This window comes from Mesoplodon bidens (genome assembly GCF_964165515.1).
Source record: "Mesoplodon bidens genome assembly, chromosome: 5".
NCBI classification, from domain to species: Eukaryota; Metazoa; Chordata; class Mammalia; order Artiodactyla; family Ziphiidae; genus Mesoplodon; species Mesoplodon bidens.
Window position 1 is genome coordinate 49,536,957 of NC_138161.1, and position 16,392 is coordinate 49,553,348.

The 16,392-nt window shown below is 37.6% G+C and overlaps 1 protein-coding gene across 6 annotated transcripts in view; it reads right to left on the reverse strand.

The window, feature by feature from the left end:
• SENP7 (SUMO specific peptidase 7) overlaps positions 1 to 16,392 on the reverse strand; it is a 171,997-nt gene that overhangs the window by 121,907 nt on the left and 33,698 nt on the right. For 5 of the 6 annotated variants that reach the window (XM_081236002.1, XM_081236006.1, XM_081236003.1 and 2 more), the window contains exon 3: positions 10,605 to 10,703. The exons of the other annotated variant lie outside the window; for it this stretch is intronic. In XM_081236002.1, coding sequence (XP_081092128.1) covers positions 10,605 to 10,703 — 99 coding nt within the window. The remainder of the gene's footprint in view (positions 1 to 10,604; positions 10,704 to 16,392) is intronic. 6 annotated transcript variants of the gene reach the window in all.

Sequence of the window (16,392 nt, forward strand, 5' to 3'; positions counted from 1 at the left end):
AACTCAAAGACAGGGCAGTAGAATTCATCCAATCAAAGGATCAAATAAAGAAAAAAAAGAGTGAGCATATACTAAGGGACTTATAAGACAACATAAAGGAGAACAATATTCACATAATAGGAGTACCAAAAAGAGAAGGGGGGGCAGAAAACTTATTCAAAGAAATACTGGTTGAGGGCTTCCCTGGTGGCGCAGTGGTTGAGAGTCCGCCTGCCGATGCAGGGGACATGGGTTCGTGCCCCGGTCCAGGAAGATCCCACATGCCACAGAGCAGCTAGGCCCGTGAGCCATGGCCGCTGAGCCTGCGCATCTGGAGCCTGTGCTCTGCAATGGGAGAGGCCACAACAGTGAGAGGCCTGCGTACCACAAAAAAAAAAAAAAAAAAAAGCATCTTGATTAGTTGCTAATAAAACTCTCTAAAAAAAAAAAAGAAATACTGGTTGAAAACTTCCCTAACCTGCAGAAGGAAACCAACATCCACAGTCAGGAAGCCCAGAAAGTTCCAAATTATATGCATCTATAGAGAGCCACACCAAGGCACATTATAATTAAATTGTAAAACGTTAAAGACGAGGAGACAATCTAAAAAGCAACAAGAGAAAAAACAACTTCTTATATACAAGGGAACCCCCATAAGACTATCAGCAGATTTTTCAGCAGAAACTTTACAGGCCAGAAGGGAGTGTCTCAATATATTCAAAGTGCTGAAAGAAAAAAAAACTGCCAACCAAGGACACTCTACCCAGCAAAGTTGTCCTCCAGGACTGAAGGAGAGATAAAGAGCTCCAGACAAGCAAAAGGTAAAGTTCCAGAGAAGCACCACTAGATCTGCCACACATGAAATGTTGAAGGGCTTTCCTTAAGCCAAAAAAGGAACTAATTAGTTACAAGAAAACATATGAAAGTATAAATCAGAGTGGAAATAAGTGACTAGAGACTAAAGAGATAATAGGAAAGGTCAATGAAACTATCTTTTTGAAAAGATAACCCAAAAATGGCCTTTAGCTAGGCACAACAAGAAAAAAGGAGAGAGAACTCACAAAACAAAAACATCAAAAATTAGAGAGGAGATATTACTACTGATCACAGAACTATAAAAGATCCTAAGAGACTACTATGAATTATATGCCAACAAATTGGACAACCTATAAGAAATGAATAAATTTCTAGAAACATAACCTACTAAGATTGAATCATGAAGAAAGAGAAAATATGAACAGAACAATTACTAGTAACAAGATTGAATCAGTAATCAAAAACCTCCCAACAAACAAAAGTCCAGGACCAGATGGAGTCCCTGGTGAAGTCTATCAAACATTTAGAGAAGAATTATTACTAATCCTTCTCAAACTCTTCCAAAAAAACAGAGGAGGAGGAAACACTCCCGAACTCATTTTATGAGGCCATCATTACCCTAATACCAAAACCAGACAAGGACACTACAAGAGAATTACAGGCCAATATGCTTGATGAACACAGATGCAAAAATCCTCAACAAAATATTAGCAAACTAAATTCAACAATACATTAAAAGGTTCACACATCATGAACAAGTCAGATTTATTCCAGGGATGCAAAAATGCTTCAACATCCACAAATCAATCAATGTGATATATTACATTCATCAAATGAATGATGAAATCATATCATCATATCAATAGATGCAGAAAAAGCATTTGGCAAAATTCAACATCCATTCACCATAAAAACTCTCAACAAGGCAGGTATAGAGGGAATGTACCTCAATTATGTATGACAGGACATGTATAACAGGCCCACAGCTGATGTCATACTCAACAGTAAAAAGCTGAAAGCTTTTCCTCTAAGATCAGGAACAAAACAAAGATGGCCACTCTCACTACTTTTATTCAACAGAGTACTAGAAGTCCTAGGCAGAGCAATTAGGCAAGAAAAATAAATTAAAAGTATCCAAATTTGAAAAAAAGTAAAACTGTCTCTATTTGCAGATAACAAGATATCATACATAGAAAACCCTAAAGATCACACCAAAAAAACTGTTACAACTAATCAACGAATTCAGTACAGTTGCAGGATACAAAATCAACATACAAAAAAACAACTGCATTTCTACACACTTACAATAAACTACCTGAAAGAGAAATTAAGAAAATAGTCCAATTTACAACTGCAGTAAAAAGAATAAAATATCTGGGAGTAAACAACCCAGACACTGAAAACTGTAAGACACTGATGAAAGAAATTGAAGAGATACAAATAAATGGAAACATATGCCATACTCATGGACTGGAAGAATTAATAATGATAAAATGGCCATACTACCCAAAGCAACTTACAGATTCATGCAATCCCTAACAACATTCCAACAGTATTTTTCACAGAAATGGAAAAAACAATCTTAAAATTTATTTGGAACCACAAAAGACCCTGAATAGCCAAAGCAATCTTAAGAAGAACAGAGCTGAAGACACCATAAGTCCTGATTTCAAACTATATTACAAAGCTATAGTAATCAAAACAGTATGGTACTGTCATAAAAACACAAAAATAGATCAACTGAACAGACTAGAGAGCCCAGAAATAAATCTACACATATATGGTCAATTAATTTATGATAAATAACCCAAGAATATACAGTTGGGAAAAGACAGTCTCTTCAATAAATTATGCTGGGAAAACTGAACAGCCATATGCAAAAGAATGAAATAGGATGCCTATCTTACACCATACACAAAAATCAACTCAAAATGGACTGACTGACTTGAACATAAAACCTGAAACTATAGAACTCCTAAAAGAAAACATAAAGGGTAAGTTCTTGATATCAGTGTCTTAACAATGATTTTTTGGATTTGACACCTAGGCAAAGGCAATAAAAGCAAAATAAACAAGTGAGACTACATCAACCTAAAAATGTCTGCACAGCAAAGGAAACCATCAACAATATGAAAAACCAATCTACAGAATTGGAGAAATTATTTCTGAAACATATAACTGATAGGAGGCTAACATCCAAAATATATAAAGAACTCATACAACTCAATAGCAAAAACAAAAGATCTGGGCTTCCCTGGTGGCGCAGTGGTTGAGAGTCCGCCTGCCGATGCAGGGTACACAGGTTCGTGCCCCAGTCCGGGAGGATCTCACATGCCACAGAGCGGCTGGGCCCGTGAGCCATGGCCGCTAAGCCTGCACGCCAGGAGCCTGTGCTCCGCAACGGGAGAGGCCACAGCAGTGAGAGGCCCGCGTACCACAAAGAAAAACAAAACAAAACAAAAAGATCTAATTTAAAAATCGACAGATCTGAATAGAAATTTTTCCAAAGAAGACATACATATGGCCAACAGGTACATGAAAAGGGGCTCAACATCACTAAACACCATGGAAATGCAAATCAAAACCACAATGAACTACCTCCTCACACCTGGTAGAATGGCCATTATCAAAAAGACAAGACATAAAAAGAGGAGGCAAGGATGAGGAGGGGGACTTCCCTGGTGGTCCAGTGGTTAAGAATCCACCTTCTGGGACTTCCCTGGTGGCGCAGTAGTTAAGAATCTGCCTGCTAATGCAGGGGACGCGGATTCAATCCCTGGTCCAGGAAGATCCCACATGCTGCAGGGCAACTAAGCCTGTGCGCCACAACTACTGACTCTGCACTCTAGAGCTGATGAGCCACAACTACTGCAGCCTGGGTGCCTAGAGCCCATGCTCCGCAACAACAGAAGCCACCACAATGAGAAACCTGCCCACTGCAACAAAGAGTGGCCCTCGCTAGCCGCAACTAGAGAAAAAAGCCCACACGCAGCAATGAAGACCCAACGCAGCCATAAATAAATAAATATATAAATTTATAAATTTATTTAAAAAAAGAATCTACCTTCCAATGCAGGGGATGCAGGTTCAATCCCTGGTTGGGGTGCTAAGATCCTACATGCTGCAGGACAGCTAAGCCTGTGTGTCACAACTAATGAGCACGCATGCTCTGGAGCCCGCGTGCCACAAGAGAGCCCACATGCTACAACTACTGAGCCCGTGTGCTCTACAGCCTGTGCGCCACAACTACAGAGAAGCCCGTGTGCTGCAAGAGAAGATCCCGCGTGCCACAACTAAGACCTGACACAGCCAAATAAATAAATACTTAAAAAGAAAAAAAGGATGTGGAGAAAATGGAACCCTTGTGCACTGCTTGCAGGAATGTAAACTGGTAGAGACACTATGGAAAATACTATGGAGGTTCCTCAAAAAAATTTTTAAAAACCACCATATGATTCAGCAATTCTATTTCCACTTCTGGGTATTTTTCCTTAGAAAACAAAATCACTACCTGAAAAAAAAATTATCGGCAACTCCATGTGCACTGCAACATTATTTACAATAGCCAGGATGTGTAAACAATCTAAGTGTCTATCAATGGATGAATGGATAAACAAAATGTGGTATGTGTACATATATATATATATATATATATATATATATATACACACACACACACACCACTTTAATGGAATGTTATTCAACCATAAAAAAGAAGGAGATCTTGCCATTAGCAATAATAGCATGGGTAGACTGTCAAGGCATTATACTACGTGAAATAAGTCAAACAGAGAAAAACAAATACTGTATGATCTCACTTATATGTGGAATTTTTTTTGAATCTTAATTCATTGATACAGAGAACAGATTTGTGGTTGCCAGAGGCAGGGGTTGAGAGCTGGAGGAAATGAGTGAAGATGGCCAAAAGGTACAAATTTCCAGTTATAAGTCCTGGGGACATAATGTACAGCATGGCGAATTAGTTAACAAAACTATACTATACATTTGAGACCTGCTAAGAGAGTAGATCTTAAAAGTCTCATCATGAGGAAAAAAAAAACTGTAACTATGTATAGTAATGTATGTTAACTAAACTTACTAAATTTACTGTGGCAATAATTTTGCAATTTAAATATGTATCAATCATTATGGCTTTCAGAGACGGTGAAGCTTGGGGAGCTCCCAGCTGGGAGAAGGACATCAGACCTCACTGTCTTCCCAGCCTTTCAACCCTCCTCCAAAGCCCCTAGATAAAATGGCTTGATCCCCAAAATAAATAAATAAATAAATAAATAAATAACATCATCTTGTACACCTAAAACTAATACAGTGTTACATGTCAATTACATCTCAATATTAAAAAAATGTATCAGTATTTGGCTCACCAATTGTAACAAATGTACCACATTAATGCAAGATGTTAATAATAAGGAAACTGTGTGTGAGCATAGGGAAGGGCAGAATGAATATATGGGTACTGTTTGTACTATCCCTTCAATTTTTTGGTAAACCTGAAACAACTCTAAAAAATAGTCTATTATTTTTAAAAAACAAGTAAACTGACAGCACCAAGTACTGGTAAAGTTACAGAGCATCCAGAAGTCCCATACATTGCTGGTGGGAATGTAAAATGATATTCTGGAAATCAGTTTGCCAGTTAAACATACACTTACATATGACTCAGGAATCCCACTCCTAGGTATGTGCCCTAGAGAAATTTAGAAACTTCTGCTCACAAAAAAGATCTGTATACAAATATGTATAGCATCTTTATTCCTAACTGCCAAAAACTGGAAACAACCCATATGTCCTTCAGTGGTTAATGTCGGAATGGTTAAACAAACTATTGATATATACAACAACATGGATGAATCTCAATGGCATTATACTACGTTGAAAAAGCCACTCTCAAAACATTAAAAAATTACATACTCCATGATTGCATTCATGTGACATTCTGGAAAATACAGAACTATAGGTAGAGAAAACAACAATGTTACCATGGGTTAGGGATGGGGATAGGGAGTAACTAGACAGCACCAGGGAATTTTTTGGAGTGATAGAACTGTACGGTATCTTCACTGTGATGATAGTCATATGAGTCTATACAGATCTTGTAACTCATAGGACTGTACACCAAGAAAAAAAACCAATAAATAAATACAAATACACACACACACACACACACACCCCTTTATAATGGTGGTGGCTGCAAAAATGTATACCTTTGTCAAAATTCAGAGAACACTTAAAATGGATTAATTTAATTATATGTAAATTAATTGCCAATAAAATATATTTTTAAAAGGGCAAAAAATTTGAACAGACACTTCACAAAAAAAGAAAACATACAACAGCTAATCAACATATGAAAATATTTTAACACCATTAGTCAGCAGGGCAAAGCAAATTAAAACCAATTAAAAACAATCCCAAAAGTCCATCAACAGAAGAATTAGATAAATTGTGTTATACTCATAGAATATTACTTAGCAGTATAAAGAAACAAACTGGGCTTCCCTGGTGGCACAGTGGTTAAGAATCTGCCTGCCAATGCAAGAGACACAGTTTTGAGCTCTGGTCCGGGAAGATCCCACATACCGTGGAGCAACTAAGCCCATGTGCCACAACTACTGAGCCTGCACTCTAGAGCCCACAAGCCACAACTACTGAGCCCACATGCCACAACTATTGAAGCCCGTGTGCCTAGAGTCTGCAACAAGAGAAGCCACCACGATGAGAAGCCCACGCACCACAACAAAGAGTACCCCCCGCTCACAGCAACTGCTGATAGATAGAAAACAGGAATGAGTTTCAATATTTTACTAAGCAAAAGAAGGCAAACACAAAAGAGTATACACTATACGAATAGGCAAAACTATCTTACAGATATAGACATCAGAAAATTGGTTGTCAGGAACAGGGTGGGAATAGGGACAGCGGGCAAAGAGACGATACAATGGTAAGGGGCATAAGGGAACTTTCAAGGCTCACGACAATGCTCTATTTCACTGAGATATTGGTTGCATATGTTACATAAGTCAAAGCTCATCCAATTATACACCTAAGATCTGTGCAGCCTGCTTTATATAATTGTATCTCAGTTAATATCAAAAATAAACAAGTAAGTTAAAATTCTGCTGAAGATTATGGAGAGTGGCATTTATCCCTTTTTCTTTCACTGAAACCTACGGCATGAGGGAGAAACAACAAAGCAAGATTTTGGTACTGCCTCAAACCCTACAAACCATGAAGCACACTTAACAAATACTGTTATGTCTAAAGCAACATGGGAGCAAGGTAAAGCTGACACATTTGCCACTTCAAATCTCAAACAGGATGTAGATTTCCCAAAAGTTAAGTATCACTATCCTAAGGAACACGTGCAACTAGAGTGGGAAACTAGTCATAGGAAAAGAAAATATGTCTCTGAGGAGGCCTTGTTTCACTCAGTGGGTAGAGAGAAATAGGAGAAAATAAGCCATTACTTCTCAGGAAAAGGAGACTGCTGAAATGAAAAGGAGTTAAGGAAAGAGAAGACGGCAGATTATATAACATAGAGACTTAATACCTAAAGGGCTCTCTGAGGACTTCCCTGGTGGCACGGTGGTTAACAATCCGACTGCCAATGCAGGGGACATGGGTTCGAGCCTGGTCCAGGAAGATCCCACATGCCACGGAGCAACTACTAAGTCCATGTGCAACAACTACTGAGCCTGTGCTCTAGAGCCCACAAACCACAACTACTGAGCCCTCATGCCACAACTACTGAAGCCCACATGCCTAGAGCCCGTGCTCCGCAACAAGAGAAGCCACTGCAGTGAGAAGCACGCGCACCGCAACAAAGAGTAGCCCCCACTCACCGCAACTGGAGAAAGCCCGCGCGTAGCAACAAAGACCCAATGCAGCCAAAAATAAATAAATAAAATAAATAAATTTATTTTTTAAAAAAGATCTCTCTGGTGATCCACATCTGCCTCTTGAAGGCCAAATACTAAAGGAAGATTATATGACCCAAGGGTAAAGGAAAAAACACATTTAGTAAGACACTCCTTAAGAAAACCAACCCAACAAAAAGCATCCATCTACTTCCAAGAGACTGTGTGTGTGTGTGTATGTGTGTGTGTATTTCTTATTTTTACTCCATTCCGTATTCTAAAACATAAAGTAAAATATATAAATGCAGAGATAAAATTTTCTTAAAATAATGTATTTTGGGGACTTCCCTGGTGGTCCAGTGGTTAAGAATCTGCCTTCCAATGCAGGGGAAGCAGGTTCAGTCCCTGGTCCAGGAACTAAGATCCCACATGCCATGGGGCAAGTAAGCCTACACACTGCAACTACTGAGCCATGTGCCACAACCAGAGAGCCCACGGACCGCAACGAAAGATCCCCAAAACTAAGACCCAATGCAACCAAAAATAAATAAATAAATATATTTTTTTAAAAGCTTAAAAAATAATAATGTATTTTTTTCTTCTACTGACAACAATTTTACTGCCTGATAATATCCAGTAATAGTAAACCTGTAGAAGTATGGGAGCTCTCACTGGTGGCAATATAAATTGGTGCAAATCTTCTGTGAGACAATTTTGCAATATTCATTAAAATTTAATATACAAACTTCCTTAGACCCAGTAATCCCACTCAAAAATGGTTCCCTGTTCACGAAAAATGAAGGTCTTGCAATATTGTTTCTGTCAGCAAAACTCTAGAAACAACCAAATTGTCTAATATCAGTGCACTAAGTGAATAAATTATTGTATATAGTATATTTTTGGAGTATTGCAAAGCCAATAAAAAATAAATAAAAGAGATAGATCTAAATGTGTTAAAATAGAAGAAAAAATTAACAATATTACTAATATTACAGGATTACTATGTATTTCATGATCCCTCTTAAGCAATGATCAAAAAATAATATAGAGTCGTATGGGGGCAATATGCTTTCTTTTCCTTGAAAGGAATGAAAAAAAACTGTCAGTAGTGACTGCATTTAGGAAATAGTCCCATTTATTATTTCCCTTTTTTGTACCCTGTATAAAAAGCAAATGCATTATTTAATTACTAAATTTTTAAATAATGTTAGGGAATTCCTTGGTGGTCAAGTGGTTAGGACTCCGTGCTTTCACTGCTGAGGGCATGGGTTCAATCCCTGGTCAGGGAACTAAGATCCTGCAAGCCATGCAGTATGGCCAAAATAAATAAATATATAAATAATGTTAAAGCAACTAATACTAACAACAAATCTTTCCTCTGAGAACAAGTTATAATAAATGGTTAATTTTTCTTGTCTGTAACAAAAACACATATATTCAAGGTGATTTAAAGTCTGTTATCCTAAAATTCTCCTGTTATGAGCTGAACTGTCTCTGCCAAAATTCATATGTTGACATCCTAACCTTTAATATGACTGTATGTGGAGATAGGGCCTTTACATAGGTAATGAAGTTTAAATGAGGTCATAAGGGTGGAACCCTAATCCTATAAGACTAGTGTCCTTATAAGAAGAGGAAGAAACTCTAGGGATGTGGGTGCACAGAAAAGAGGCCATATGAGGGACAAAGCAAGAAGATAGCCATCTGTAAGCCAAGGAGAGAGGCCTTAGTGAAATGAACCCTGCCAGCACCTTGATTTTGGACTTCCAGCCTCCAGACCTGTGAGAAAATAACTTTCTGTTGTTTAAGCCATCTGACCTGTGGTCTTTCATTATGTTAGCGCTAGTAGACTAATATGTATATCCTCAAATGGAGGATTAGAAAATCTTAGAAAAATTCTATTTTTAAAACCTTGACCATGAGTTGTGCCAGTCAAGAAAATAAAAAAAAAACTTATAAAGTGCTATCTTAAGCTTTATTCATGAGAACTCTATAGTAATACTTAATAGTGATAAAATTAGTCCAGATTTATAATCAGAATAACTTTTAAGATATAGTTGTGTCAGACTGGGATGAATTGGGAGATTGAGATTGACATCTGGGTCAGTCAACTTCATACGCCGCTGCATATGAAACAGATAACTAGTGAGGACTTCCTGTATAGCACAGGGAACTCTACTTGGTGCTCTGTGGTGACCTGGATGGGAGGAAATCCAAAAGGGAGGGGATATGTGTATACATATGGCTGGTTCACTTTGCTGTGCAGCAGGAGCTAGCACAACATTGTAAAGCAACTGTACCCCAATAAAAAATAAATATTTTTAAAAATATATCGGGGCTTCCCTGGTGGCGCAGTGGTTGAGAGTTCACCTGATGATGCAGGGGACGCGGGTTCGTGCCCCGGTCTGGGAGGATCCCACATGCCGTGGAGCGGCTGGGCCTGTGAGCCATGGCCGCTGAGCCTGTGCGTCCGGAGCCTGTACTCCGCAACAGGAGAGGCCACAACAGTGAAAGCCCTGCGTAGCTCAAAAAAAAAAAAAAAAAATATATATATATATATATATATATATACACAAACACACATGTAGTTGTGTCACCCTTTAAGATGTACCCTCTCAAATTTATAAAATGGAGAAAAAGAGCAAAGGATTCTAATAAGATTAATATTCTCATAAATTTAAAATATATCTTACAATAATGAGATTTAAATTCATGAAGGAAACAACCATGCATAATAAGATGTTCTTAGATTTAAACTGAAAAAGACCCTAACCTCAAAGCATCACTTCAACATTTGCCAGAAATAAATTTAAAACCTGCAATTAGAAAACAAAAAAAAGACATATAAGAAAATTAAAATTCAGCTTTATTAAATTATTTTAAACATACCAAGTAACACCACATACTTAAAAGGAAATAGTTTTTATTTACCCCCTGCAAAGAAAGATCCCAGCGTTCTGAGCTTCTGAGTTTGGACAATGGTGAATTAACACAAACATCCTCTGGTTTTGCATTTAACATCTTTTTTATCTGAAACCAGAATGAGAAAATAACCAGTTTAACTGAAATATAAATAAGAGCTGAATGAGCTAACAGAACCATTATATTACTTGCATTAATATTTTGGTATTAGTTTTAAAGAGTTTTAAATTCAGTGCTTAGTTTATAGGTAGCCAAATATAATTTTATAAAAAGCCTCTCTCATTCAGTAAAAAAGTAGATAAATGAAGTATCACAATAACGTTTTTTTTAACATCCTTATTGCAGGATATTTGCTTTACATTCTTGTGTTAGTTTCTGCTATAAAACAAAGAGAATCAGCTATACGTATACATATATCCCCCTATCCCCTCCCTCCTGTGTCTCCCCTCCCACACTCCCTATCCCAACCCTCTAGGTGGTCACAAAGCACCGAGCTGGTCGCCCTGTGCTATGCAGTTGCTTCCAACGAGCTGTCTATTTTACATTTCGTAGTGTATATATGTCAATGCCACTCTCTCACTTCGTCCCAGCTTACACTTCCCCCTCCGTGTCCCCAAATCCATTCTCTACGTCTGTGCCTTTTTTCCTGTCCTGCCCCTAGGTTCTTCAGAACCTTTTTCTTTTAAACTTTCTATATATATGTGTTAGCATACGGTATTTGTTTTTCTCTTTCTGACACACTTCACTCTCTATGACAGACTCTAGGTCCATCCACCTCACTACAAATAACTCAATTTCGTTTCTTTTTATGGCTGAGTAATATTCCATTGTATATATGTGCCATATCTTCTTTATCCATTCATCTGTCGATGGACACTTAGGTTGCTTCCATGTCCTGGCTATTGTAATTAGAGCTGCAGTGAACATTGTGGTACCTGACTCTTTTTGAATTATGGTTTTCTCAGGGTATACGCCCAGTAGCGGGATTGCTGGGTCATATGGTAGTTCTATTTTTAAGTTTTTTAAGGAACCTCCATACTGTTCTCCATAGTGGCTGTATCAATTTACATTCCCACCAACATTGCAGGAGGGTTCCCTTTTCTCCACACCCTATCCAGCATTTACTGTTTGTAGATTTTTTGATGATAGCCATTCTGACTGGTGTGAGGTGATACCTCATTGTACTTTTGATTTGCATTTCTCTAATGATTAGTGATGTTGAGCATCCTTTCATGTGTTTGTTAACAATCTGTATACATTCTAAGGAGAAATGTGTATTTAGCTCTTTGGCCCATTTTCGGATTGCATTGTTTGTTTTTTTGTTATTGAGTTGCATGGGCTGCTTGTATATTTTGAAGATTAATCCTTTGTCAGTTCTACCTTTGCAAATATTTTCTCCCATTATGAGGGCTGTCTTTTCGTCTTATGGTTTCCTTTGCTGTGCAAAAGCTTTTAAGTTTCCTTAGATCCCATTTGTTTATTTTTCTTTTTATTCCCATTACTCTAGGCAGCGGGTCAAAAAAGATCTTGCTGTGATTTATATCATAGAGTGTTCTATGTTTTCCTCTAAGAGTTTTAAAGTGTCTGGCCTTACATTTAGGTCTTTAATCAATTTTGAGTTTATTTTTGTGTATGGTGTTAGGGAGTGTTCTAATTTCATTCTTTTACATGTACCTGTCCAGTTTTCCCAGCACCACTTACTGAAGAGGTTGTCTTTTCTCCACTGTATATTCTTGCCTCCTTTATCAAAGATAAGGTGACCATATGTGTGTGGATTTATCTCTGGGCTTTCAATCCTGTTCCACTGATTTATATTTCTGTTTTTCTGCCAGTACCATACTGTCTTAATTACTGTAGCTTTGTAGTATACTCTGAAGGCAGGGAGCCTGATTCCTCCAGCTCCATTTTTCTTTCTCAACATTCCTTTGGCTATTAGGAGTCTTTTGTGTTTCAATACAAATTTTGAAATTTGTTGTTCTAGTTCTGTGAAAAATGCCATTGGTAGTTTGATAGGGATTGCACTGAATCTGTAAATTGCTTTGGGTAGTATAGTCATTTTCACAATGTTGATTATTCCAATCCAAGAACATGATATGTCTCTCCATCTGTTCACATCGTCCTTAATTTCTTTCATCAGTGTCTTATAGTTTTCTGAATACAGATCTTTTTTTCTCCTTAAGTAGGTATATTCCTAGGTATTTTATTCTTTTTGTTGCAATGGTAAATGGGAGTGTTTCCTTAATTTCTCTTTCAGATTTTTCATCATTAGTTTAAATGAATGCAAGAGATTTCCGTGCATTAATTTTGTATCCTGCTACATTACCAAACTCACACATTAGCTCTAGTAGTTTTCTGGTAGCATATTTAGGACTCTCTATGTACAGTATCATTTCGTTTGCAAACAGTGACACTTTTACTTCTTCTTTTCTGATTTGGATTCCTCTTATTTCTTTTTCTTTTCTGCCTGCTGTGGCTGAAACTTCCAAAACTATGTTGAATAACAGTGGTGAGAGTGGACAACCTGTGTCCTTCCTGATCTTGGTGGAAATGGTTTCAGTTTTTCACCACTGAAAATTATGTTGGCTGTTGGTTTGTCATATAGTCTTTATTATGTTGAGGTAAGTTCCCTCTATGACTACTTTCTGGAGGGTTTTTATCATAAATCAGTGTTGAATTTTGTGGAAACCTTTTTCTGCATCTATTGAACTTATCATACGGTTTTTATCCTTCAGTTGGCTAATATGGTGTATCACCTTGATGGGTTTGCATATATTGAAGAATCCTTGCATTACTGGGACAAAACCCACTTGATCATGGTGTATGATCCTTTTAATGAGCTGTTGGATTCTGTTTGCTAGTATTTCGTTGAGGATTTTTGCATCTATGTACATCAGTGATATTGGCCTGTAGTTTTGTTTTTTGTTTTTTAACACCTTGTCTGGTTGTGGTATCAGGGTGATGGTGGCCTCGTAGAATGAGTTTGCAGGTGTTTCTCCCTCTGTTAAATTTTGAAAGTTTGAGAAGGATAGGTGTTAGCTCTTCTCTAAATGTTTGATAGAATTCGCCTGTGAAGCCATCTGGTCCTGGGCCTTTGTTTGTTGGAAGATTTTTAATCACAGTTTCAATTTCACTGCTTGTGACTGGTCTGTTTATATTTTCTATTTCTTCCTGGTTCAGTCTCAGAAGGTTGTGCATTTCTAAGAATTTGTCCATTTCTTCCAGGTTGTGCATTTTACTGGCATATGGTTGCTTGTAGTAATCTCTCATGATCCTTTGTATTTCTACAGTGTCAGTTGTTAGTTCTCCTTTTTCATTCCTAATCCTATTGATTTGAGTCTTCTCCCATTTTTGCTTGATGAGTCTGGCTAATGGTTTATCAATTTTGTTCATCTTATCAAAGAACCACCTTTTAGTTTTATTGATCTTTGCTATCGTTCCCTTCATTTCTTTTTCATTCATTTCGGATCTGATCTTTACAATTTATTTCCTTCTGCTAACTTTGGGGTTTTTTTGTTCTTCTTTCTCCAATTGCTTTTAGGTGTAAGGTTAGCTTGTTTATTTGAGATGTTTCTTGTTTCATGAGGTAGGATTGTATTGCTATAAACTTCGCTCTTAGAACTGCTTTTTCTGCATCCCATAGGTTTTGGGTTGTCGTGTTTTCATTGTCATTTGTTTCTAGGTATTTTCTGATTTCCTCTTTGATTTCTTCAGTGATCTCTTGGTTATTTAGTAGTGTATTGTTTAACTTCGATGTGTTTCTATTTTTTACAGATTTTTTCCTGTAATTGATATCTAGTCTCATAGCATTGTGGTTGAAAAAAATACTTAACATGATTTCAATTTTCTTAAACTTACCAAGGCTTGATTTGTGACCCAAGATGTGATCTATCCTGGAGAACGTTCCATGAGCATTTGAGAAGAAAGTGTATTCTGTTGTTTTGGGATGGAATGTCCTATAAGTATCAATTAAGTCCATCTTGTTTAATGTATCATTTAAACCTTGTGTTTATTTATTTTCATTTTGGATGATCTGGCCATTAGTGAAAGTGGGGTGTGAAAGTCCCCTACTATGATTGTGTTACTGTCGATTTCCCCTTTTATGGCTGTTAGCATTTGCCTTATGTATTGAGGTGCACCTATGTTGGGTGCATAAATATTTACAGTTGTTATATCTTCTTCTTGGATTGATCCCTTGATCATTATGTAGTGGCCTTCTTTGTCTCTTGTAATAGTCTTTATTTTAAAGTCTATTTTGTCTGATATAAGAATTGCTACTCCAGCTTTCTTTTGATTTCCATTTGCATGGAATATCTTTTTCCATCCCCTCACTTTCAGTCTGTATGTGTCCCTAGGTCTGAAGTGGGTCTCTTGTAGACAACATACATACAGTTCTTGCTTTTGTATCCATTCAGCCATCTATGTCTTTTGGTTGGAGCATTTAATCCATTTACATTTAAGGTAGTTATCGATATTTATGTTCCTATTACCATTTTCTTAATTGTTTTCGGCTTGTTTTTGTAGGTCTTTTCCTTCACTTGTGTTTCCTGCCTTGAGAAGTTCCTTTAGCATTTGTTGTAAACCTGGCTTGGTGGTGCTGAATTCTCTTAGCTTTTGCTTGTCTGTAAAGGTTTTAATTTCTCTGTCAAATCTGAGTGAGATCCTTGCTGGGTAATCTTGGTTGTAGGTTTTTCCCTTTCATTACTTTAAATATGTCCTGCCACACCCTTCTGGCTTCTAGAGTTTCTGCTGAAAGATCGGCTGTTAACCTTATGGGGATTCCCTTGTATATTATTTGTTGTTTTTCCCTTGCTGCTTTTAATATTTTTTCTTTGTATTTAATTTTTGATAGTTTGATTAATATGTGTCTTGGCATGTTTCTCCTTGAATTTACCCTGTATGGGAATCTCTGCACTTCCTGGAGTTGACTGACTATTTCCTTTCCCATATTAGGGAAGTTTTCAACTATAATCTCTTCAAATATTTTCTCAGTCTCTTTCTTTTTCTTTTCTTCTTCTGGGACCCCTATAATTCGAATGTTGGTGCATTTAATGTTGTCCCAGAGGTCTCTGAGACTGTCCTCAATTCTTTTCATTCTTTTTTCTTTATTCTGCTCTGCAATAGTTATTTCCACTATTTTATCTTCCAGGTCACTTATCCGTCCTTCTGCCTCAGTTATTCTGCTATCAATTCCTTCTGGAGAATTTTTAATTTCATTTATTGTGTTGTTCATCATTGTTTATTTGCTCTTTAGGTCTTCTGGGTCCTTCTTAAACGTTTCTCATATTTCCTCCATTCTATTTCTAAGATTTTGAATCATCTTTACTATCACTACTCTGAATTATTTTTCAGGTAGACTGCCTATTTCCTCTTCATTGGTTTGGTCTGGTGGGTTTTTACCTTGCTCCTTCATCTGCTGTGTATTTCTGTCTTCTCATTTTGCTTAACTTACTGTGTTTGGGGTCTCCTTTTCGCAGGCGGCAAGTTCATACTTCCCGCTGTTTTTGGTGTCTGCCCCAGTTGGCAAGGTTGGTTCAGTGGGTTGTGTAGGTTTCCTGGTGGAGCGGACTGGTGCCTGTGTTCTGGTGGATTAGGCTGCAACTCATCTTTCCGGTGGACAGGACCACAGCCAGTGGGGTGTCTGTGAACTTACTATCATTTTAGGCAGCCTCCCTGCTAATGGATGGGGTTGTGCTCCTGTCTTGCTGGTTGTTTGGCACAGGGTGTCCAGCACTATAGCTTGCTGATCGTTGAGTGGAGCTGGCTCGTAGCGTTGAGATGGAGATCTCTGGGAGAGCTT